Raw genomic sequence first — 27,049 nt, forward strand, 5'->3', positions numbered from 1 at the left:
CAATTATAGTAAAAAAGATTGAATGTGTTTTAAAATTCCCTCTAAATAGGAGTTTTCAATATTGTGAGTTTTATTTAAAGAAATGTTATGTCCTGGTGGAAACCTATACAAGCATGTGCTTTTCTGGCATCCTTTGGAGGTGTTCTATGTGAACACATAACTAAAAGCTCCTTTGTCTCACATGACTAGTATTTTTAAAACTTCTTTTGAAGTATTTTAGTTGCTGAGACTACCACTTTCTAGGTGATGCCTGCTTTCCAATTAACATGCGTAATTAGCGTAAATCAGGACTGGAAAAATATTTCTTGTAATGATATAAACAACCTGGAATGTTTGTGAAAGAATTCTTTCTAGTCTACTTCCTTCTTGCACATCCCTATGTTCTCTGGTTTATGAAGTTAAATGCAGCTTCAGAAAAATATCTCAATAGATAGATAACTGTAATGTGTTCAAAGATAATTCAAAAAGCAACTGCTAGTCCAGGAATAGTATTAAGACTTTTTGAAACATATTTTCATCAATTTTATTTAGTATATAATCTTACGAAAGAGAATTTTCCATTATGGAGTTCTAAAAATTTTTATTTTTTTCTTAAAATTTGTGTAAAAATAATGATTCTACTTATGAAAAGTTCTAAAAATGAAATTAAGGTTACTTCTGTTTCAGTAATATGTGTATACATGTATGTGTGTATGTAGCTGTGTACATGTATGAATTATATGTTCAGTTCTAGGTATATAGAATTTTAAAATTATTTTTCATTTGAAGTACAGGTTAGTTAATTGCAGTTCATGAGGCAAGGGACGTAAGAATGAAACGAAAGTTCTACAATCTGTTCTCAGTTATATAAATACCTTTCTATGAGTTATGTTTGTTTCAAATTTGCACCATCGTTCTTCAAAGCAAATGCAGATTTTCAGTGAACATCATGTCCTACATGTAATGGATTGAGTGTCTTGGATGTACTTGGTTTTGCTTACCAAGTTTGCTCTTAGCATGTAAACCCCTTGTTGCATAGTAAGACTAAACCAAATTTTCCTGGTAGTGAGGATGAAAAACATATTTTGAACATCTGCTTTGGGAGAGGGATAAAGGGATTCCACCTTCTGTTGTCCAAAATAAACATACTAAACACAACAACATTGATGAAGAACAATTGCAGTGACAGCTTGTACTCTTTTGCATAGCCAATGATGTAGTGGTTTCTGTTGTAGACTAAGCATTTGAATCTTACCAAACTTTAAAAATTAGTGTTACTATATAGTGTCATATATGTCATACATGCTAGGGATAGAAGGATTTTCTAGCTCACCTTTTTACTGCAGTTGCTGACAATGGTGTTCCAAGTTTGCCATGTAGGGAAGCACCTGCTGGCTACAGGGAACCTGAGATGTTTACTGAGAAGTGCAGTCACCTTCTCTCCGTTCTCCTTACAGTGATCCGTATGCTTGGGAGATAAGTTGGTTATTTATGCGGTATTTTGCATATTGCATTTCTGAAGATGTATTCTGAGTGCACTATATCCAATAGAGCAAACTTCCCTTACAGTTGAAGAAGTGTGACAGAATATTTTCATTGTGTCTGTGTCATGACTGGTGCTTGACCTAGAGAGTCCTGTACATTTTTTTTTTCTGTCTCTGATATTGATTCACTTTATTGTTCTCTCTTACATATGTATTTTAACAGCTATCAGGGTTACCAAATACTCATGTATTCAGCTCTATTCTATCAAACTTCTCTCATTTTTTTTGGAAAAATTTAAGAGGTTTTATATTTGACAGATTTCACAGCCTTGAAATGCAAAATTTATTACTCTCAACTATAAGAAAAGAGAGTTGTTTCTCTGAAACTGTGAGGAGCCACTGTTGTTAGTGACATGAAACAGTGTATTTCATACATATTTTGAAGTGAAAGGAAATTCTTACACTACGAAGAAAAGATCCTTTTCAGTCTATTTTTTAATTATGTGGTTTTATGCCATAAGAACATAGTTTGAAGATGTAGTGATGGACTTTTTATATGGGTGACTTGAGATACTAAAAATACATGAGTTTGTAAACCAAATCAAGAGATTTTTACTCGATCTTTGTTTATAACACACCTCAAGCATTAGTTCCTAAAAAATCCTAAAAAATCTTAAATGGCATTCACCATGTTAATATTGAAAAGCCAATTCTATGTTATAATATCTAATAATAATCAGATTTGAAGTATCAATGTAAATCAAGGGACTGTGCTGATGTCACTAGAATAACTTCCCCTTGTTCCGTGCTTTCCTCTTGCTAAGCACAAATACACAAAATGTTCCACAAGGCTCAGCACACGTCACCAGGAATCTCTAATTGTGTGTTACAAACCCTGTTGGAACTCCAAACATGTTAAATGCTCTGTACTTCCGCTTATCTAAGCTCTGTGTTGGTTCTGTTACAAATCGATATGTTTCTCATGTCCTGACTTAGGGGATTTTTTTTTTTCCTTTCCTGTTGTGTATATATTCTACACAATGTCACATGTGTGAACCTGAAGCATCATGCACTATTTTCTGTAGTTTTGGAAGGCTTTTAAATGATTCATAACTTTTTTGCACAGCTGGTCGTACTGCAAATTTTAAGCAGCATGTAGATTGTATAGGCCAGAGTTAACCATACCTTTTTGTCTGGAGAACGTACCGAGTTGATCCTTGGAAAGGTAGGGTGAGAGGTATGAAATGTCTCCTTGAAAATGTACTGTGAAATAAATTTGACCTCTCAAGTGCACGGTCTGACAAAAATGAGGATTTGTATAAAACATGCGATCTTTTAAATTCTAAACCTTATTTATTGGTGTGTGTGGGGATTGTGATTGCAGAGATAAAACTAGGATCAAAATCACTGGAATTTGGACTCCTAGAATTCAGTGGCGTTCAATGACAAAGGTTTTAAGCATGGTGTGTTTGTTTGTTTTCCTTGAGATTTCTAAATTTTTAACTCATTCTCCACCTTGATCTTGGAGCCCATTTTATTTGTGCTCGATATACTGTAACAACAGATCTTTTGTCTTCAGTGTTTGGAAAGGGCTTTCCTAACTAACGTAACTTTGTTTTTCCCCTCTTTGCTCATGCTTATACATTTGTGCCACTACCCCAATCTTTTTTTCATTCAGGAGGGCAACTGGAGGGGAACACAGCACAGTGATTTACCAGAAGCCTCGTCTGTGGCTGTGCTGATAACTCTGATACTCTTGAGCAATCATTTTTTTCCTCAGTGGGGGAAAAAAATAACTGGCTGCTGCTTACTTAAAGGGCCAATTCTTGGTGCTAATAAACAACCGTCTTATTACTATTGTGATCAGGTCCTAAGCTGATTTCAGTAATTCTTCTGAAAAAGTAATACCACTCAGATGGTTCAAAAAGTACCTGCAGTTTCTTGGGGAAAGTGACTACAATGATATCCTTGTCCTTTAGGTGGCAGCATATGACTTCACCCTTCCAGTGAAGACCCCTCAGCCTGATTTGACATTGACCCAGTCAAACCCTGGATCTGCAACTTCTGTTGGATCTGCAAAGCACGTCGTTGCTCCTCAGCCACAGGCGGTGACTGTGGCTGTTCCACTCTGTAGAGTGAAAGCAGTTGGTAGGTAAACGGGGACTTAAGCAGGTGATGGATACTTATATTTGTAGTGATGTTTTTGCTTGTATTCTAGTTGCAGAGAATGACTACTCAACTAAAATTCCATTGAGAATTGTATAATTTGTAAATTTATTGGAAAATTGCAAAAGTTAGACATTTTGATTCATAGTTTTAAATATACGTAAAGCTCTACATAATTATGGTGTGCTGGGAAAATATGTGTGGGTTTTTTTTATATATATATACAGCTCAGCTATTTGCCTTATATAAAAAAATAATTTACTAAAACTATTTTTTTTTCTACTCATTCATCAGTATTCATCCATTAGTATTTCTAGACCTTTTCATGCAGACCCCAGCATTTACAGCAGTTAATCTGTAAAGTGCAGAAAAGTAGTATGTCAATCATACGCTTTTTTCTAGTTTTACTCTGTCAGAACTAGGAGCTCTAACTGTATTCACAACTCCTCTGAAGTGCCTCTGACAGGTCCTGATCTCATATGAGAGAATTGGTGGTAATTTAGTCCATTTGCTTCTGTTTGCTTTTATGTGTAGAACTGTACTGTTCTGGCCTGTCAGAGTTTGTTAATGGTCGAAGTTACAGGCCGTTTGCCTGCAGCAAGAAATTGATATCTTAAATGGTTCTTCTCTGCTCCTCTTAGAAATAATTTGTGGTTCTCTTTAGTCTCCTGTCTGATCCTTATAGTTGTATAGAACTACACATTGTCAATACTTGAATCCACTAGCTTGCCTCATGTTAGTTTTTTATCTGTAGTCACTGTATATTTGAAATGAGACTAAAGTGCTGAGTGTTTTCCTGGAATGGTGTTTGTGTAATGTTTAGACATCTTGGGAGCACTGAAGGAGGCTTGGCCAATTAAATGCATAATGTGTGGTAAAAGCAACTCCAATTTATTAGGTTTTATCTATTTTCTTTTTCTTTCTCTCTCTGTAAGGCCTTAAGGCTTACTTTTGAGATCTAAGATATGAAAGGAATCTGAGAGACCTTCTTTAGATCTTGTGATGGAAGTAAATTAATATTAAATATTTCTTAATATATTTAGTTTAGGAGCATGTAGAATAAAGATAAATGTACATATGTATAGGAGATTATTAGAAATAATGTCTCTAATCAAAAAGTCATGAATCAAAGTGACAAATTTCTAGTGCAGAAGTGATTTATGTAACCTGAAGAAAAAAGAAATGTTTATTTCCTTTTCCCTTTCTTTGTGGAATAATGAATTGATACAATCAGTAAGTCTCACTAATAAATGACAACCTTATCTAAATTTTCACAGATTTATACTTCTGCCACATAGAATTTCTCCAAAGTACCAGTATATACCAACAACAACAAATAATAATAGTATTAAAGTGAATATATAACACTTTCAATTCTGAGAAATAGTTGAAAAAAGTGTGGCTTCAATTCAAATTTGAGCACTGGAATTACATTCTTCCTGGGAATTATGATGGGCTGGGAGGAGGGAGAGAAGTCTAAATACATGTCTTGACCACTCAGTATTTCACATAATCATGCAGATGCAGGCAAGCAGCCAAATTATTTTTACCATTAAAAAAGAACCTTATAATTTTATTACCTTTTGACAACTTAAACATCATTTTTGTTATTGATTGACCATTTCAGATGGTCACTTTAAAACTTAAAAGTGGGTAAGATGCAACTTGCAAGGTCAAAGTTTTGATCTGAGAAATATGCCTAATTCTTACTACTGTGTGCTTTATGGCATGTTTATTTTCCACTCTCCCCCTTCCGGCCCATGACAGTTTTTGTGGGTGACTGCAATCCAGACTGCACAGGACAGTGCAGCTGGCACTTAAATCAGTATCTTATATCTGATGTTTGTATTTGGGATTGTTCACTTTGAGAAAAGCATCACAAAAACGTCGGAGTAATCAATCCAGTCTTTAACTTCGGTATAGTCAATATGTGTTCGATCTATCATGGATCTTTTTAAAAATTTTTTAAAACAATGTTTGTAGACTGGTTCAGTACCTGGGAAGCAAAGCAGGTCTCTTACTTAAATACTTGTAAGACTTCTACCTTTGAGACTGCTTGTTGGTATGTAAGAAAGCACCGGAAGAAGAAACAACCAAAACAAAACAGAAAGGTCAACTGGAAACGACACAACCTCTGCCTCAGCCAGACACAAATGCAGACGACATATTAATGATGTAATGACCTCATGTGAGCTGACTTTTTTTTTAAAAAACCAATCTCACAATCATTTTGTGGGGTAGATATTTTACTTTCCTTTTCCTCCTAGTCTTTCAGTTGTGCTGTCTTTTCCTTGTACAGGCAGTTTCTGAGACATGAGGACTTGACAAGTGACATATTTGCCTATTACTGGAAGCATTCCAGCAGATTAGGTTCCTACTTTGAAACAATGTTAGTTTATAGCGTTTATATGCCTGTGCTTTAGAGAAGTATGGGTAGTATTGTTGTTCACATAATGTAAGATATGTGATTAGGAAATCCTTCGGTCTTTTTAGAGGCAGAAGGGAACTGATCAACACACTTCCTTGCCGAGTGTGAAACAAACGTGCAGAATTAATAAAAGGATACTTTGGGATTGCTAGGTTAATTTCCAGTGTTTATTCAAGAAGCAAAATGAGTCTCTGGGAATATATACCTTTGTTTTCATAAATCCTCACTTTAAAGTTCATCCTTTGTGATGGTTTCTTTGTTTCAGCTGTAGAAATTTAAGAGAATGCTGTTTTTTAGAAAATCCTGCAAGTCTTTTCTGATAATTACTGTCACAAATGTAAATGAATTAATCTGCAACAGGAAGATCATGTGGCTCTCTGTTTATAGCATATTTATAGGAACGAGATGCTGCAAGTCTGGTAGATACAAAATTTAAATAATTTTAATGTTACTAAAGGGTCATAATAAGACCAAGTTTCATGGCAGTAATTATGTATATAGTATGGGAACAACAGAAAGAAAATACAACTTTAAAACAAACGAAAAAACACTTCTGCTAAATATGTGCTGATAAATGATTTTGTGAAGGGACTTTGAGGAAATATTTGTCAAATTTAGGTGTATAAATATCCTAAATTATTTTTCCAACAGTACTTAAATCACCATTGAAGTTCTCATCAATGGAACTTCAATTTGCACGACATTCGAGTGGCATGAATTCAAATATTGCTGATGAAAGGCTGGATTCTCAGGTACATAATCACAAGTGTTGCTATTCTTTGCTATAGCTTTTAAATAATCAAGTGACTGGGAAATAAAACAGATTTAGAACTCAAAATTCATTTATGCTCTAAATATATGCTTTAAAAGTTTTCCCATTGTCATTTTGTTCCGTTTTTTGTTTTATATTCTTCTTTTGATCAGTAGGAATTTTTCCAGAACTCAACATTGGACTTGTTGTGACTTTCTCATATATGAGAAAGTGTGGGCAACATGAGAAGCCCACCATGAGTTGTTTAAGAAGCTTCCTTCCAAAGATTTTCTGCCTTTGCCTATGCTAGTAAACCAGAGAGCGACAGTTCAGGAATGCAACTGTTGTGCAAATGATGGTCCATACATTTGAAGTACTGTCCCAACATGTTGTGTGGTACTGATCTGTGCCAGCTGGTATTCTCCCCAAAAATTCCTGGTCATGATTTAAGGCTTAATGTGAAGAGGCACTAAATAGAATATTTGACCATTCTGTTTTGGAACATAGAGAATTTGACTGTACTAATGCAAAACATACCATAACATAATCTATTGCAATTCCCAAAGGCTTTGTTTGGAAATTATAAAAAGAAAGAATTGTCAAAGATGAGAACACTTGAAACTTTTTGTCAAGTATCTTCAGAAAATGATAATGCAAAGTCAAGGCCTCTTCCTCATTATGGATCTGTTTGGAGTTGAAAGAATAACTCTGAGATGAAGGAATGGATTTGTTTGTTTGTTTCTACCTTCATCTTATTGAATTGAAAGAATGGGGTTGAAAACCAATTCTAAACTTACTCTTTCAACACGTCCACCTTGGACTCTAGATGTCATGAGCCATGTGTTTAGTGCTTGCTGTGCTTCATTTATATCAGGAAAACCCCCCCACTTCTGTCTGGGTAAGCACTCCAACCATGACACGTTGATCTGTTTACCTTGCACAAATGAGATTTTTCCATTCTGGAAAGAAAATATTGCTCTTTGTGAAAATGGTGAGTGACTGGAAAGCATCTAGTCTGTACTGATAGGCATACTGATCTTCTCACCTTACAGACAGAACAAACTGGGTTCTCCATTGCTTTCTAGTGCTTTCTGGCTTTCTCTCTGATCTGATTGTGAAAAATAATGCTTAGGATAGGGCTATGTGAAAAACATCATGGTCTTTGCTGCTTTTCCTTGTTCATCATGTCCTTTTTTCTCTGCAAATAGTTACAGAAGCTTGACTTGAAGAATATCTCAAGACAGCAATTGAAATGGAAATTGAATTGGGATGATGAAGGAAAAAATACAGAAGGTGATATTTTTAAATTTAGTCTGCGGACTGGATTCCTTGATCCAGGACAAGAAATCAGTATTGCTGTATTCTTCTGCCCTCGTAAGTAATTTTATAAATTTTTCTAGAGATAGTTTGACCAACATACCATTTTCATTGATTTGTCTGACTTTTTTTGATGAATCATAACTAGCACTTGTTTTGATTAACTTCCAGTTAGCGTGAGTAAATAATGAACTGAAATGCCAAAAGAAGGGTTTATTGTTGTTCTGAGAAAATAAGACAGCTGCAGACCTAACACAAAGCATAGAATCACTTAATAGCAGTATTTGAAAAGTCTTGTTTGCGTGTACAAAGCGTTAAAGCCTGGGATACCTGAATCATTTTCAGTACTGCTCCTTCACATGCATTTGGGTTGACTGACTTAGATACTAAAGCTTTCCAAGAGTACTTGGAATACATGTGGACTTGTTTTCTAAATAGCTGTAAATTAGACAAGAATGGAAATTTCCTGCCTCAATGAGATACAAATCACTTAACTATGGTATTTTCTGAGTCGTCTGCTCAGGCACCCAGACCCGAAGTAAAAAAATAGATTTCTAAGAAAATTTGGGAGCCTGCAGGAATATGGTTATCAACCATATACACTGAAAGAGGAAGGGCAGAACATGAATATTGGGATTTCACCTTATTCCCAGTCAAGCATTTAGGGCAGGGAGTAGTGTAATGCTTATATGTGAGTCGATAAAGCCCACCAGTGTATGCAACTGATGCCTACAGAACTCAGAGTCATTTTGACAGTTTCAAGTGTCTTGCTTTTGGGGCCCCAGCATTCTCGAGGGAAAGAAAAGTTGCTTTGTTGGTTCTGTCTGATCCTGAGTCAGAAAGTGAGTATCTCTGTCCTAAAGAGAGATGTTTCTGCTATTCTTTATTATATGATTGAAATCTATAATGTCAATTAAGCATTGGGAACAACTTAATATATTTATAAATAAAAAACCCCATAGGTATGAGAGTTTTGCCATGATTCTGTATGATAAATTGAGAAGACTATTAAATCTTGTGCTACAAACATGTGAATATGCACGAACAGTATTTAAACACATGTTGCTTGGAGTTGCTAGCTGTACATTTTTTCATTATGATTCATGCCTTGTTGGTAACTTTTGTTTTCAATTTATAGTTGATGAAAAATCACATCAACTTGTGATATTCCTTCATGAAGTGGAGAAGTAATGAATATATATATATATATATATATATATATATATTTCAGAATTATTTAGAAGGGCTTTTGGTTTAAATCTTTTAATTGTTGGTTTGAGTAAAAACTTTGACTTTTCTGAAGTTTTTATACTTCTGAGCTGTCCATGAGGTATCGTTTTAGAAATATGTATTTAAATTAGGCTATTAATTTATATATTATTAAAAATTAAACTGCTATAAGAAAGTTAAATACCATTTACTATTGGAAGACTCAGCAGAAATATTTAGAGCATGTTTCTGGCTTTGATGCATCACTCTGTCTCTTCTTCCCTTACGTTCCTCCAATGTAAATTGCAAAACTGGTTTTTTGGGTTTGAAGCATGTATTTATGAAACACTCATAACGTGTCCAATGCAATAAAGACTTTTTACTAGGTAGGTTCTATTTTTTACTTGGTGTAATCCTAGGTTTTGGAACCAAGTGATGTGAGCTCATCTTCCTCTCAACTATGCAGGTCCTCAATCAGTTTATAGTGCTAACTTACATAGGTTATCAAAACAGAATAAACAGAGATGAAAAATTTTTGTTAAAGAACTTGTTTTGGGAGCAATATTAAAAGATCTGAGGATAGTAAGTGACTTGAACAAAATAATTGTCCTGAGGTGTGAGAAAATGCTAGAATATAAAAACTAGAAGGAGTTAAACATTGGGAGCAGAATGGCAAGAAAATTGGACAAAACACAGACAGATATGATAGGAGAAAAATTTGGAAGTTATCTCTTTTCAGAAGTTTGGTTTTAGCAAAGTTTTAGAAATATGGCCTTGAAATCTTAGTTTTCTTATAAAAGATGTAGGAATCTACTCAAAGCATGTTTAGAGAATGTGTCTACACAGAAGAAAGGCTTGGGTAAACTTCTGGAATTTGAGAAACTGTTGAGATGAATCTCAGAAGAAAAACAGGTTAAAGAAGTCAAGGAGCAGGAACATAGCATAACCCCAGGCCTTTGGAGTAAGAATGTAGAGGAAAGAGAAATGGGAATAGACAAGGTTACAAAGTGAAAAATAAACACTTGTAACTTTCTGCTGTTCCTTGAGATGCAATGAAAAATACATGTTATTTCCTGTAACTCTATTTCTTTAAAACATATTTTTCTCCTTTCAGAAATTTCTACTTTGCTTTCAGTAGGGTATTATATTTTTTTCTGCAGCATTTCAGATAATAAAGCAAATGTATATTAGACATGGAAGATTAAAAAAAAAAAGATAAAAATCTGTATTTTCACATATTTAGTGATTTTTAGGGTCCGGATGACCACAGGGTCTCGTTTTCTCTAAGTACCACTCTAACATTTAAGACAGGAAATTTTAGAAAAAAATTCTCCTAAAATTTGGTGGAGCAGCTGGAAAAGGATCATGTGGTAACGAATAGGTGAAATGATCATCCATGTGATGCTTGTTCTATTTAGGTGTTTACATCATGAGAATGTATTAAAATTGCTCATGCATTGCAAAGACTGTGAAGCTGAGAACAGTATACAGATAAAAGCCATTATTCAGAATTACTGAAAAAATCATATATGTAAATGCAGATGTGCATATACATAGATATGACAGATAAAAAATTGTCACTTGAAGTTAATTGTATTCTTGCTGTGTTCCTGTGTCTTTTATTGTCAGAAATAACCGTAAAAATCAATTGCCGTTAATTCAGTATTTTAAGTATTTTCTCATGATTTATAGCTTTCTTGTGCTATACCTTCACTGAAGTTAATTATTGTAGGAGAACAATAGATACATCAAAACCCATACAGGAGACCTTGTTAGTCAATATGGTGTGCTAATCACCTTCACAGGTTTGTACCGTAAAGTTGTAGTGTGTGGGGGGCGAACAAACCTTAAAATAAACTTTGAGTGTGCATTGCAGTTATTTTTTTAAATATACCACAAGATTTATAATGATGAGAGTGCAAAATGCTATCATAAGCTACAGTGTGAAATTAAATGCTAAAATTTGTTTAATGTGTGGTAATATGATGCTACATGTGAAGAAAAGTATACTAAATTTAATAGAGATTCTCAAGAACTAAAGATATATTAATATATGTTCTTCTGCTGTACTACAGTGTAATGTGTTAACAATATAAGAAAAATATCACTATATCATATTGTGGTGTGAAAAAATTTGTCTGCAGCACAGTGAGGTACAATAAATCTGTGCTCTGGGACTCCGTGAGGAAAAATACTCACAAGTGCACCACTGAGTTAAAAGGAGCTCAGTGCCACTGGAAGATGTGACGACTATGGAATGAGCACACATGACAATCATGATTTCCATGTTCTAGCTTTTTTTCTTTTGTTTTCTGCAACAGTACATTATTAAATAACTGTGCCCTTTAATAGTTTCTGTGGAGAAATGATTAGTTCGGTTTCGATTTTTTTTCCTTCATTTTTTTGTAGGGTCTTACCTTCAAAGCAGAAAAGTCACAGGTAGTTAAAATTTGAAGTCTGTTTCAGTGTATGCAAATTCTTCATTGGCTCCCATTTATGCTGAAGGTGTATATATGCAATGAGGCATGAATTGTTGGGAAGTCAAAGGCAACTAAACTAAGAAGTGTAGTGGTTGAATAACAATCAATATGAACTTAAGAGGTTGAGAAGAGCAGATGGTGGTTTTACACTTTCCCCACCCACTCTCAAAAGATCTAAAAGCATGCTATTATACACTTCATATTTCTGGGGGGAAAAAGAATATAAAAAATTAGATTTGTGCTGCTAGAGAGGAGCAAAGAATATGAACATTCTAAAAGAGGTGTCTGTTTAAACTGGCTTTTGCTGCTAGTTTAAACTGCAACTGCAACAGGTAGAGTGGAAGGTGTGGGGACTTTAAATATTTCTCCTCCAGAAGTGCATGAGCAGTATTGGGAGCAGAATTTGCTTAGGCTTTTAACTGACTTTCAGCAGAAATATGATCTGTTCATGTTTCTATTAACAAGGCATCTGCATAAAGTACAGTCCCAGGATAACATGCCAAGGAGTTTAGCACTCTGAACTGGATGGGCTTTCTAGTGCAAATTAGACTGAAAAAGAAGCAGCTAATGAATATATACACATATGTAATTTTAAAAGTTGTGTTCCTTTATTCAGAATTCTTTCTAAGGTAAAGCAACAAATGTTTTTTTGGTGTTTTGTTTTTTTTTTTTTTTCCCTAAAAAATATATCTAGAAAAGACAGAGGGGAAGTTTCCCATACAAGTCTACAGATTTTGTTAGCCCTTGACAAATTTAAATTGGCAGATTTGTAAATACCACCAAATTTCCCTGAGGAAAACGTTCACATCTGCTGGACTCATTGTTTGCCCTATAGAAATTAATGGTGGTATATCAGAACGGTAGCAGCAGCACAAGCTTTGACAGTAGTTGTGAAAGGTGTGATTAATAGAATAAAATCATGACTTCAGCTGTTAATTCAGGATGTAATTCTCATTAATTCCAAAGTAATTTATTTAACATGAAATATCATGAAAACATGCATCCTAAGCATTAAAAACTAATGAACAAAACTTAATGGAATCGTTCAGTATGGCGACATCTTGGTGTTTCTGACATAAGCAATAAATTATTGGCCTACATATTATGCGGAATTTTGATGTTAGTAAATATGTGGAGCCACATAGAATGATCAGTGGTGCAGAATACTCACTGTCCCTGTGTCCTTGTGAGTCAGGGATTCTATGGCAAATGGATATGATAATGTAGTTAATGGATTTGTTATAATTATGTACGGTATGGATGAAAAGTGTGTATGAGGAAAGCTTGATGCTATTCTTACCTAACTTTCAAAGGTTTAACTTTGGAACTATGGTTAATACGAGTATTTTAACATGTGAGTTAGTGGAAATTGTGTGTTGTTTGGTACTGACATATGCTCCTGTAGGTTTCTTCCTTCACAGTGTTCCCTCCGTATGGCATTTATTGGTTATGGTTTTTCACTTTCCTTTGTGTTGTCTTACGTATGTCTAATATGAAGATAGGATGCCCAAAATATGGTTTAGTTAGAGCACAGCTGTAGGACAGTAGACTGTCTAGCTCATATATGGGACTAACTTGTATAAAACATCTGTTCTTACAAGCATCTCCATTACTTTTTCTGGTGCTCTCACCTTTCCTTCATAAAAGGGCTAAGTGTCAGAAAAAGGGTGTGTTCTTACTGTATCGAAACCTAGAAGCACAAGCTTCACAGCATTCTCAGCAGTATTGTCTCTTAAAGTTGATTTCCATCTAACAGAGAATTAGTCTAAGGCTGCAAACACTGCAGCAAGTTTCCCTTTCATCTGGTTTCATGTTTTTTAGTCTGAAAAGAAGGGTTCTGCAGGCCACGTCCTGGTGAGCTACCAGTCTTCCGTGAAAGTGCTCTGTTATCATCTGCGTGAAGAAATTGGCTCTTATGAGGAGAGAATGAGACAGAATCTTTTGAAGACACTAGGTTTTCTCCTTTGTGTATGTAAACAATGGCAGCTCTTTCTCAGGCTGTGAAAATAATTATCTGAGTTAATTTCAGAAGAGCTTTTTTTTCTCTCTCTTTCCTCCTTTAATATTAGCTGAGGATGTTTCCATACTTACTATTCTGAAGACAGAGGGGAACCGAAAGGAAAGGTGTTTTTCTCAAAAATTAAAATGTAGGTTTTGTGCTGTCTTACAACACGTCATGCAGATTTTTTTCTAAATACATGAAGTGTTCCTTAGTTGTCCCTCAAAATTCTTTATTTTGCTAGCTCTTTAGCAGGTGGGGCTGACTGAAAATTGGGGAAGTGGCACTGCATGGTTTGGAACACCATTTTGATAGTGTAACTGTTGTGGAAGGAAGCACCTTTCTCCCTGTATCAGTGAAAGAACATGTACTTTTCCATTCTAGAGCAAACTGGCAGTTAGCAAGATGGTGGGAGAAGGGGCAGAACTCAAGGGAATGGGAGATGCTCTCAGTGGAGGATAGAACCCATCCTGCTGGCTTGTGTGAAGCTGACTTGGCAACAGTACAGCGTTTGGAGTCATCTGTTAAAATGTAGTGGTTGCCATCTTAAAAGGCACCAACTTTTTCTCATCTTGGCAGTCAGATGGTTCTGATATTTTTTTCTTTTATAACATTAGCATTCTCTGTGTTAGTGTAATTGATGATGTGATTGCAGTTCTTAAAATTCTGAGAAGTGTTACATTGTTGTCATATATAAAGGAATATTAATACAGTAAATGAAGAATGCAAGCTTTGAAAAATATCTGACAAATTAAGAAGAAATATGGATTTCTGGTTTGCTACAGGCAAGTGTCTTAAGCTTTCTTAGTAGTTCTTCTGATACAACATTTACTTATGTTAAGCTGGGTTTTGAGTAAGAAAGCAACATCGATTTTTTTTTTTTTTTTTTTAAAAAAAAAACCGCACAAAACTAAACTAAATCAAAACCTTCTTACTATAACTCTTTTAGTTGTATGTATTCATGTTAATACATATTTTTTTCTCCCTCCCCTTCTCCCCCCATGTTTTCAACAGCTTGTCCTGGGACATACTCATCTGAAATATCAGTGTGTCTAAATGATAATCCATCACATTACAAAATAACTTTGTCTGGCACTGTGAAGTCACCAAAAATAAATTTTGATCCCCCTTTTCTAATGCTGATGCCAGTTCCTCTGGATGTGAAAACTGAAACAACCATCAATATCATTCCACAAGATTATTTAAGGTAAAAATCTTTAAGGAGATTTATTACAGAAATCCTGAATATTTTTTTGTTTTGTTCTCTTCTGAAAATGTGAATTATTTTTTGTTTGTGAAGGTTACTATTTTCTGCTCAGCAGACGGGTTTGCATAATTAAGAGAAAGTTCCTGTAATTAATATTGCTGTATATTCAACAAGCCCATGTTCTGTCCTCAAAACATTCCTACTTCATGAGTTGACCATCTTCTGATTTATTCACTCTGTTAGATGCTTTTAAAATTACTTTGAATAGCACAAAAATTAAGAAGAGAGTCTTACCAGGATTTTTTAACTTTAGTCAGATACTGAGATCACTGTCTTATTTCTTTTTTTTTTCACATTGCAATCAGAAAAAAATCTATTGATTTATTTTCTCTACTCCACAGATTATAAATCACTAGGTTCTTTCTTCCTAAGCAAAGTTTTAGTACGAAGGAGGACAGCACAAATGTTTTACTCTTATCCTAATTATTATTATTTGTGTGTGTGTGTGTGTGTGTGTGTGTATTACGCACTTGATCCAGTTATTTAAATTCATGAGGGCCTTTTTATAATCTTCATATTATGTAGCATAACCCCCCACCACACCTATTCTAATTTGTTAAAAACCTTAATCTTTTAATATTTCCAAGTGCTCCTGTGCATTTGTATTGAAACATGCTTTTCTGTTTACTAAAATATAACTTTCCTCTTTGTATTTAGTAAAGAGCAGTAATATTAGTTTGCTGTCCTTATGTAGGTATCATTTCAATACCAGAAGACATGGAGCAAAACTCTTTAAGTTGCCATAAATTAATGAAATTAACTCTACTATCAAATTACCATTGTTTTACCTTGTTTGAGTTGTAGTAATTTGTCAAGTGATTTGTCTATTGTCAGTGCCTCAGTGGTTTGAACTGAAATGATTTCATAAGGGCCTGGACTGACTGCCGTTCTTATTTCAAAACTGCAACCTAAAATTACATGACTGGGGCAAGCATCATCATTATCTTCACGAATTTCCCCTTGTTCTATTTTAAAACGTGCTTTATCTTGCTGTGCAATACTGCAGCTTCATCATTATTAACTAAAGCTTTCAGTTAGGAAACCTACAGTAAGGAAGTTATATTTATGCCCTTTGTAGCACTGTTAGTAGAAATTGCTTTTCATTTGGATGTTGAACTGCTGCGGGTCAATATAAAGTGTTCAGATACATATGTAGAAAACAAACTAGCATCTAAATGCTAAAGGAATTTTTATTCTTCAGTTAGTTTCACTTGATTTATACTTCAAAATTGAAGTTATTCTTCTGTATTTAAGTATGAAAAGCAGTTTTGTAAATGTGTGAATCTGTAAATCAACTTTACTGTCATCCTGTGAGCATAAACTCCATTACTACCTATTTTTAACACAGGCAATCACGAATTCAAGTTGAACTTCCAGAACTTGATCTTGAAGATGGTGACAGGATTTGCCCTTTTTCTGTACAGTTCCCAGAAGGACAAGATATTGTTCTTTCATCAGATGGCACAAATAAGGAACTAATTTGTCATATCAGCTTCAGATCATCCAAGCCAGTGTCATTTTCGGGGCGTATGTTCTTCACTGATGAAGAAGAAAACAGGTAACATGTGCAATTCAAATTCATTTTTGGGTAGGGTCCAAAGTGACAAAGTTGGAAGTCAGTCACAGAGCTCCTAATGGCTGGGTAAAGGCATTCAAGAATAATTCTGAAAAAAATGAAAATAAAGCATAGAAATGTATTTCTTTTTGAAACTGAATTGCAATTTGAAAACACAAAATTCAACTTCAGACTCTAAGGTAAGATTCACCTGAGTGGCCATCTTGAGGTCTTGTATCTTGTTTGTGTCTAGTGGTAACTCTTATGTGTACTTCAGTCTTCTCAGATTGCTCTGGGAACACATGGTCTTGATTCAGCAAATCCCATTTTTTTCTATTACAAAATATTTTGCTTTTTCAAAAACACCTGGTTAAAATTTTACAGTCCATGCTGGATTTCAAAGTGGTCTGATTTTGAGTTGATTCAAACTCTGTGAAATTTTATTCCACTGACCCTGTCTCCTACAATTAATTTTTTTTTTTTTTTAAATGAAATATTTGTAATTGGTTTAGAATGTCTTTTCTGGCTTTATTCTAATGACATCTGGAAGAGCCAGTGGTTCTTACCACATATTTGCAAATCTTTACAAAGTTGCAGTGATATGACCTTGCAAAGGATTGCTCCATTTTCAATCCTCTCACAAGCTTCAGGTGTTCTTCTGGTAACCAAGAATTTCAGAAAACACATCTTATGAGTAGAGGTAGGGAGACATCTCGAGGGGGAGTTACACTGAAAGTCTCACATACATCTTATTTTTATTTTAGAGTAGTAGGCGGGGTTTTTTTTAGGTAACTTTAATGGTAAAAAGCAATGCAGAAGGTCTGCCTGCCCCTACTAAACAGAGATCAAATCTGTTATTAAATGTTTTCAGCATTTTTCCATATCTCCCTTTGGTGGGATGAATGGGTATTTGCATGAGGAGGAAAGATAGGTACTGTTGTAATTAGAAGTCATTCCTGCAGTTAATATTTTCAGTAAAGCAACTCTTTTGGGAGTTACGTATCTCCACCCTACAGCTTAGAATGTTTTTTACCTAAGCGTAAAACTGAATTTTATATTAATTTGATGCAAGGGTTATGGACCTTTCAGTTATTACTGCTCACATTGGACTAACATTTTATATTTTTCTGCACAGATTGTCAGCCAACAATCTATTTCTTACTCATTTTTTTTAATTCTAAGATTTAATTGTTGTGTGTGATGTGATTCATAAATGTGTGCTAAAGCTTGCAGTAATTATGAGAAAAGGATAATTTAAGCTTATGATGTGGCCTGAAATATAGCTGCTGAGCAGGCACGATATTTAGTTTTAATAACTATTTTTATATGATGCACTAGCAACTTCTTAAGCCTTGTTATAGAGAAATAACCCTTTCTACTGTATAATAACTTTTTCTATATTTACCGTTAAAATGAAATGAAGGATACCATTATCAGTTTAAGGGCAAACTCAATGTGTTCTTGAAAAAAGATACCAAATAAAAGTCATAACTTTAAAAGACATCCCTGTTCACAATGGTGAAAACATAAGGCTCAGGAATGTCAAATAATTTCAAAATTGCTGCTGTATTTTAAAACGTGGTACATACGTATTTGTTAAAGGACAGAAATAAAAATGTTGTTTTGCCAGTGCATGTGTGATTTCCTCTCAGGGAGAGGGTTGTGTGTGCGTGTGGGCTGTAGGAGCAGATGGTGCAAAACCTGAACATAACTGGATGAAATAGCACTCCATCCAAAACAAACGGATTCTGTGTGAGCTATTAGTGTAGTAATGTTATTCCTATAGGTGCTCGTAAAGAAATTATTTTATCATAACCAGAAAAAATTATTTCCTTCAATTGAAACAGCCCTAAGTAAGTGCCTGATTCTCTAACCCTAAACATATTGTTGTTATTCTGATTAAGTCTATGACAATTTATACAGACCTGAGTTTTGTTACTACTGTTAATATTACTATGTGCTTTGATATTCCATTCTTTGGTAGTCTGCAGCTGCAATTTCTTGTGCTCTGCATATCTACCCTCATTCTTCCCAGTGCCTCCCTATGGGAGACCTATGCAATGCATTCAAACTACAAACATGATTTAACTAATTATCTAAGCATTTGATCAGTTTGTTTCAAATGTTGTAACTAATAAATTTATGCTGGTTTGTTAGTTTGAGACTTTCAGAGAGACAAGATTTTTGGGCCTTCTGTGTCTTTGATGATAAAATAATGAAACCTATAACCTTTTATAACACCTATGAAAGGTAACTGGTCTTGAATGGGTTCCTGATTTGTCTAACAGGCTGTGAAAACTCACAGCATCAATTGCTGAAGATTTATTACTGTGTCGGGTATTCTCTCTTTATATTTCTATTTTCAAAGTAATAACATATATTTTTAAAGCATTTGAACTAAAATTTTGGACTCCAACTCATAATCTGTGTTCTGGGATAGAATTAAAATGAGCAAGTTAAAAGGTTGTTTTCATATGTTGGTACAATATCATGTCCTGTATTTAACTATTTAGAAGAGGAGTCTTACATTTTAAGCGAAATTAATTCTAGGCATATTCCAAAGCAAGAGTATGATGAGATAAATGCTCTGTTTTGATAATTTTTTATTTAAGCTCTGCAGTGTTTTGCTTTTCTAAGTTCAGGTGTAAAACTTCAGTAAGATTGATTTGTGTAGTACGTATTAAATCTATCTTCTTTTTTTTTTTTTTCTTTACATCAGACTGAACATTGGGTAGAGGATAGGTATCGTTGAATTTGACTGCTTTACAAAAAGCATTTGAAAGATGATAGGCAATCATGTTTTACAGCAAAACTAAGCTATATGTAGCTGTAAAAGAAAACTGAAGAGATATATGGTTGTCATTTATGCAAGTAATTTACTGTGTGCACAGATTCCATTAAATGGATCATAAGAAAGTACATTAATATTTATTTAATGGCTGCCTTAAATGAGAATTTGCAGTTAATTTCTGATGTTATTTTTAGCCTCTGTTCTCCCTTTTTGCTCCTTTGACTCCAGAACAGAATAAATGACATTTCCTTGCATAGGGCTGATACGAATACAGAAGTAAAAGATAATATAAAATCCAAGAATGTGTTGAGCAAGTATTTAATGAAAGAGAAGAAATATTTAGCTATGACACTTATTTCCTTCAACCTGAAAAACTAAATTAAAAAAAAAAGACCTCTTCAAACATGACACATTTGTATATTTGTCCTCCAGTCGTTATATCTTTTAATTTGCTGATCAGATAAATAGTTTAAGAGGAAAGAAAGCTTTCTGCTATCCTGATTGAAATGACATTTAACTTATGATTTCTAAAAAATAAATAGTAAACAACAGATACATGTTGTGTCATACAATCAAATGAAATGGTACTCTGGACAGCAAAATATCCCCGCCTTCCCCTCCCGCCCCCCTGCCATGTAGTGGGTAGATACATCGCTGTGATCATTGATGACACAAATGTGCTGAAGTTCTTGCCTCTCAGCTTCTATAGTTGTTAATTTTCCTTCCTTCTCCCATTGGCAAGCTGGAGAAACTCATGCAATTTCTGATGTTACTCGTGTTGTTCACGGCTGGAACTTCAGGTAGAGGATGTCAGGGATCTCGGCCTCTAATAACAACACGATGCAACTGGGATACAATCTCTATAAGGTACCCAGTTATGAATCAGTTACAGTTGTTTTTCTTGTCCATGAGATCTCAGTGTCTTGCTGATGGAAAGAGTATGTTGCCTTTTGCTGTTGGGAAATGTCCGTAAGCCATACAGGCCTTTAATGGGCACTGCTGGGAAATGTCAAATGCATGTATTCTGCTGGCATGCCTTAGAGAATGAGAGCTGTCTATTTTTTCAATATCATTTAAATTCGGAGAGAGCGGGGAACTAGAAAGTATTGGAGTTCTTAATATTTGCATGCTTCTTTGCTGCATTCATCTGACCTAATAATATATTGGTGTTTTAGATAGGTGGAGTGCTTTTGAAAACCAGGATGGCCCAAACCCATTAAGCACTCCATTTTGCTGGTCCCTGCCTTAATTCAGGAATTAAGAACTGGCATCATTGCTGCTACTAGAAAAAACGTGGCTACTTTCCCAAGGATAAGTCTTGTGTATCATGTGAAATCACATGTGTCACTATTCATTATTTCAATTGCTGTGGAAGCCTGAGCTCCTGCTGCAAAGAATAAGGGCTCCTCAGTGTCAGGGAACTGCTCATTTGTGCATGGAAAAGGCAGAGCTTGCATGGATCATCTTTTCTTCTCCCTTCCAGTTCTGTCATCTCTGGATCTGTTCAAGCAGTTTTGGGAGGAGAGAAGAGGGCAGGACTTTATTTATTTTTAAATTACAACTTCTAGTTCCCTGCCTCTAGGTTATTCCTTATTCTTAAAGATCTGTAAAATGCCTCACTCTCATGTCAAGTTTGTTTTGTTTCCTAAACTAGCAGTGCGAACTTCCCTTAAATATTGTTTTAAATTTACCCAACAAATGTTGCTACAGAAATTCGTCAATTAGTTCCTAATGGCTTTGCATTATTTCTCTTTAGAAATTGTTAGTGATATTCTGCATCTGTTAATGAATTCTGTTGAAGAAGGATTTTTTAACTATGCCTGTATTTGTAGAGCATTTGGTGTACACTGATACAAAACAAATAACTTGTTTCTGCTTAGAAAATGTCTGAAATACTATAGAGCAAATAAAAGGGATAAATATGTTTTGATTAAGGTTCCTTTGGCTTTCCACAAACATTAAAACAAAAAAATGAAAACAATTAGAGTTAATTTAAGTGAACAAATTGCTTTTATATGGTACTTTCTTGTCATCACAGTTGGAGCTTTAGTTTTTAGTGATCAGCACGTTTCGAATGTTTGTAAACACAATATATTTAATGACCATTCTCCTGTTCTGTGTTCTTTGGAAACATGCATTAGAGAATAAACACTGACATACCAGTGGCAATGATGGTTCAGGTATATAATTCTTTTTTACTTGTTTTATTAAGCATTATAAAACTGAATACACTGAATAATTTAACAAATTTAGTAACTTGATGTTTGCTAACAATACAGGTACTTTTTCATTCTAATAGAATATCACAGACTTTTATATTATTTATTTAAGCTTTGCTGGAAATACAGAACAAATATGTTGCACACGACTTATGGCTTTGTAACCTCACTTAATGAATGGTTTTATAAATAAAGATCAGTGCTACAAGACAATTTTAAGCACATACAGAATAATCTATTGTAATCTATTTGCTATATTCGTATGGAAATATGTGTGCTTTTGTTTGGTGCCTCATATGTCAATGCCTGAAATTTATATGACAAATATTTAGCTCCTAGCACCTTTGTTTTTTTTTCTGCCATACTTCCTTCTGAATGGAGTGTCATCCTTTGCAATGTGGGTGAGGTTTTAGCTACTGACTCATTCTTCTTGAAGTTTCCTTTCAAATCCCACTTTTGGGAAAATGTCGTATTAAAATACTGAGTCGATAGGTGGCCAATAAGTGAGTTGATATTGATTATCACAGAATGGTTATGGTTGGGAAGAGCCTCCAGAGATCTTCTAGTCTCCTGTTCAAATCTCCTCCTGAAAGCAGAATTAGCACTGTTGTCCAGTTGTTTTTTGAATATCTCCAAAGATGGAGACTTCACAGCCCTCTCTGGGCAGATTCTTCTGGTGTTCAGCCACTGTCATGATATTTTTTTTTCTTATGACTAGGCAGAATTTCCTGTATTTCAGTTTGTACCCATGGCCTTTTTTGCTCTTGCTGAGCATCATTGAAAGGAATTTGGCTCTACCTTCTTTACTCTCTCTCAACAGATATTTATACCTGTAGATAAGATACCCTTAACCTGTCTCTTCTCCAGGGTGAACACCCACAACTCTCACATTCCCTCCATATGGCAGGTTCCTTGGTCCCTCTTTGATCCTTGTGGCTCTTTGCCAGCCAAAGTCTGCTGTTCTGAATTCCAGAGTTGTGATATGGCTTTTTGCCTTGTTTTCTCCTTTCAGAATCCTGAACCTCAGCCTCTCATGGTCACTGCAACCTGTGGCCATAGGAGCTAAATCCTTGCTGTCAAATTAGCTGCAGAATCAGTTGGTGACTTGCAGGATACATCCACTCATATTCGAGCTCTTTTCCCTCACTGACATGTTTGAAGAGAAGGCCACCTGTTCCCCATTCCCTTGATCATTGCCCAAAAAGCTGTGCTGTTGTACCTGGTATGTTCCAGGTCTCCCCATCAACTTCACTGGTGCCCGTGCAGAATTGTAATAGGGCCAAGGGTTGCACAAGCTTCATCCATCTCTCAACAGCAACCTGGATGAAAGCCCCAGGCCAGCATCAAACATCCAGAGATGAAGGGTCAGGTTGGAAAATGAGGATCTTTGTCCCCTGTGGCAGGGATTTACTCACTAATAACTCTTGTGGTTTCCTGATGTTTCTTCACAACTCATGCTCAACCAGCACAAGTACAGCATTGTCCACGTCCTTTTTTCATCTTATGACCACTCTGAAGGTTCTGAATTACTTAAGAATATGTTTGCATTGAGTTTGCTACTGGCTGAGTGTTTTTGTTTCCCTTACTATAATGTTGCAGCAGCCGCAGAGACAGGTCCTTGTTGGATTGTTAGCAGCACCGAACAGGGAGGAGCTCTCATTACAAGCAGCATTGTGAGGTCTGAGGCATTAATTTATACACAGGTGTCCTGTAGCAATGGCTGTTGTTTGTATTTTAGATTGTGCAGTAATATGTTTGCTTTGAGCAGTATCACTCATTGAATTTGGGTAACTAGGTTAAGATATACTGCAGTAGTTCTTTAGCATATCTCAAGATGGCTGAGATGGTTGCCTCAGACAGAAATCAGAAAGTTCACTGAGCCAAATAATACAGACATCTGAGTTACTTTCATATAGCTTGAAAACTATGTATTTTATTAATGTTCATCCAGCTTTCTTCCATCCCTGGCCCCAGTTCTGTTGTCTGAAGTTAACCTAACGTGTACCTGCAGAGTATTGAGAATTGTCATTTAGCACAGTAAAGTTGCAAGCTGGAAGTTGACAAATGCTTCTATGTTGTAGTTATTGATCCTGTGTGTCTTTAAATGGCTTGGTAAAGGTAGAAAAAATATTATGCTCTGACACCTGGTTTGGGCATGTAAAAATGTACATTTTGCACATGTAGATAGATACAGATATACCTCTCATAGCCATCTGACCTGCTCATGTCCTACTGCTAAGATTTTTGGTGAATAAAAGCAGAAAGCATAAAATTAGCTGACAGAAATACTGTGCTACAGGGTGAAACTGGCCAAGGCCTTTACCCTGTTCCCAGCCAAGTTCCCATAGGATTGACATGTCCTAAGAACAAACCAAAACATTGCAGAGCTGGATTATTGATTTAAATAACTGTTAGCGATGAAATTTGAATTGAAATGTGAATATTTCCAAACAAGAAAGATGGGTATGTATTTTGTTGGAGCCTTTCTCTATTCAATACAGCTACCCTGAAAGTGGTATGCAATATTGTATTTGGAGAAGGAAATGGGAAAGATGGAAGAAAAGATACTTTCCATTACTTTTAAAACATTTTTTTTTCCCTGATTATGTTATTCTATAACGAAGCAGTAGAAGCTAATTTATATCATAGTATAAATTAATTTGAAAGATCTTGTGACATCTTTTAATATTAATCTAAATTTACATTAAATATTAATTTATGCTTCAATTTGTAATTTAAAGAAAATAGAAAATACATTATTCTGTGCAAGGTATATTTTCAATATGCATAATTCTCAGTGTATTAAAGCAAGATGGATATCAGCATGCTGTTTGAATTATTAAAATACATTTTTCTTTGTATTTTTTGACAGCTTAGTCAAAATAGTTAATTAATATTAATGCCAGTTAATTACTATTAATGCTAGTTAATTAATATTGATGTTAGTTATTAAGTTAATGTGGAGTAAAAAAAACCTGGTGTGTAATGACAAAGAACTAAGCTCAGCAACCTGTTAGTTGCAATGAGCTAAGAACATATACATAGATGTGTAACAGGGATCCATTCATGGCAATAATTTGCTTGTTGATTATATGCTGAGAGATTGAGGTGAAATATGAAAAAAAGGTGAAAAGGTGGATTAGTACAGATTGATATTGCTACTACAGACAGTACAGACACGCTAGAGAACACTGGAGCATCTACATCTATATTATATTCTAGCAACTGCAGTCAATATCTCATTGTTTTTTAAATTGAATATTTATTTCTAAATATGTATTTTGAGATTTCTGTCAAGTCTCAAAGAATAAATGTTAGATCAAAATAGATGTTGCTTTCCAAAAAAACTTCCCCTGTCAAAAAGTATACAATATATTTAGGAAGTTAACAATCTCCTTTAGGCCACTCATAAATGTCAGTTGTGATTTTAATTGTTTTTTCTTTTCAGAGAGACTGAGTTAATTTATTTCACAAAATCTCTGCTAACTCTTAGACTTCCCAATTAATGATACATTCATGCTCCTAGTAAAATGATGAACTGGAAATACTATACTAAACTTCATCATTTTAGCATATGCAATCCCATCTGTATACTCTCCTACTGAGCTAGAATAGAAGAGGAAAGAAATTATCCAGACACCTTTATTCTGTCTTTCATTCTTGTACTGAAATACCTTGATTACTATGGCTAAATCAAAAAACTATCATGTTTGTATTTTGTTTTGAACAGGTTTTCCATTCAAGTTGCTGCAACAACAGAGAATTGCCTTCTTACTTTATACCCATATTTGGCATTTCACCGCTCTGATCAACAAATTACCTTAAGAAACTGTAAGCAGTCGACATTCTATGTCTTAATATTATATTATATCCTGCAATATTTTCAGTGTGATAACAGGGATGTTCAATTGTTTTTCTCATTAATTACAAGGTGATACTGCAATTAAATTTTTAAAACAGTTTAATAGCTTTTGTTTTCTTGTTGAAAATGAGGAAAACTTATATAAATGATTAGGTAATGTTTATTGAAAAATATTGGACAAATCTAAATCTAAATCTTGCAGAACATTTTGTGAAGCTTTTAAAATATGAATAAACAGACAAAACAACAGACAATAAAGGAACATAAATTATATTGATAGTGATCATCAATAATATCTAGGACAACTGTTGCATGTGTTTTGAAGAAAGCTAAAGAGAGGAAAGCCACACACTGTTATAATAAAATGTGATCATTATTTGCCTGTTGGGAATAGTTTTCAGGTTTTTTAATTACTGACCCTGAAGGCTGGAGAGCAGAGCCATATTTGAAGGCCTAATAAAAGCCTACCATCAGAGACTAGAAATATTTCTAACTGCAACGTGTCTCTCTGCATCTCTGCCTGTGCCCGCCCTCCCCAGCTGCATCTTTACCAGCCTCCTGCCCTTCCTCATCCACCCCGTTTGGTTTTCTACCCACCTTGTTTGGTTTTCTACCCAACTCAGTGACCTATAATCTTTTCATGTGCACCTGTGCTTATGGGAAGAGACTAGGATCATTGTATAACTCAAGTTGGAAGGGATCTCTGCAAGTCATCTAGTCCAACCTCCTGCTCAAAACAGGTTCAAAAATGTGGTAAATTATTATATTTTTTGTAGTTGTTGGGAAATAATATATTTTGATGAAATAGACAAGTTTTTCAGGTAAGCTAATAATTCCTTTGGTCTGAAATAGATTTATCTTAAAAGACAGCATTAACTTAAATGTGTTTATCGGACTATCTAAGAGAAGAGAGTTGGTATTTGTGAAGTTGAAAAAGGGATTAGCAAGAAGACGGCTAATGATTTTTTTAAATTATTTTTTCCCATTTAGAATATAGATACAGGTTCCATATCATTCATGGATAATAACACAATAAAATCAAGACAGGAAAGGGGAGAAAAGATTTCTTGTAAACATGTGATTTTTTTTTTCTTTTTTTTTTTTTTTTTGGTGACGAATAGATCATTTTTGCAAACTTAACTTTTGAAGTTGCTTTGTAGGTTTCTTCTGAGGATTAAGACATACACAGAGTGATGATTTTAGAACTAATCTTCCATTAGTAATGGGATATTTGTCCTGTATTGATTGTTTTTTATTTTGTTTAAAGTACTAGTTTGTATCAGTTTTGGAACAAATTGTTACTGCTAAATTCCATGAGAATTTATGTGGGTTTTTTATGGACTGTTTTGGTGTGGAATGCTGTTTAATGTGACCAAACCATATCAATACAGCACAGTGGCTTTGAAAGCTATTCAAGAAGGCTTTGCTTCCACATATCTGACATCATGCTCTTGTTTCATTTGCTCCAAACCACATGAATAACAGTGCTAGCAATAAAAAATTAAAGATAATAATACAGACCTCTTCCTTTTCTTGTTGGTA

General features: G+C 34.7%; 1 protein-coding gene across 3 annotated transcripts in view; it reads left to right on the forward strand.

The window, feature by feature from the left end:
- Positions 1 to 27,049, forward strand: part of CFAP47 (cilia and flagella associated protein 47) — a 298,916-nt gene that overhangs the window by 37,775 nt on the left and 234,092 nt on the right. For all 3 annotated transcript variants that reach the window (XM_065848704.2, XM_071812057.1, XM_071812059.1), the window contains exons 22-27: positions 3,443 to 3,611; positions 6,709 to 6,809; positions 8,017 to 8,182; positions 14,828 to 15,020; positions 16,429 to 16,638; positions 25,376 to 25,476. In XM_065848704.2, the coding sequence (XP_065704776.1) occupies positions 3,443 to 3,611; positions 6,709 to 6,809; positions 8,017 to 8,182; positions 14,828 to 15,020; positions 16,429 to 16,638; positions 25,376 to 25,476 (940 nt within the window). The remainder of the gene's footprint in view (positions 1 to 3,442; positions 3,612 to 6,708; positions 6,810 to 8,016; positions 8,183 to 14,827; positions 15,021 to 16,428; positions 16,639 to 25,375; positions 25,477 to 27,049) is intronic.

This window comes from Patagioenas fasciata, chromosome 1, assembly GCF_037038585.1.
Source record: "Patagioenas fasciata isolate bPatFas1 chromosome 1, bPatFas1.hap1, whole genome shotgun sequence".
Classification (NCBI taxonomy): domain Eukaryota; kingdom Metazoa; phylum Chordata; class Aves; order Columbiformes; family Columbidae; genus Patagioenas; species Patagioenas fasciata.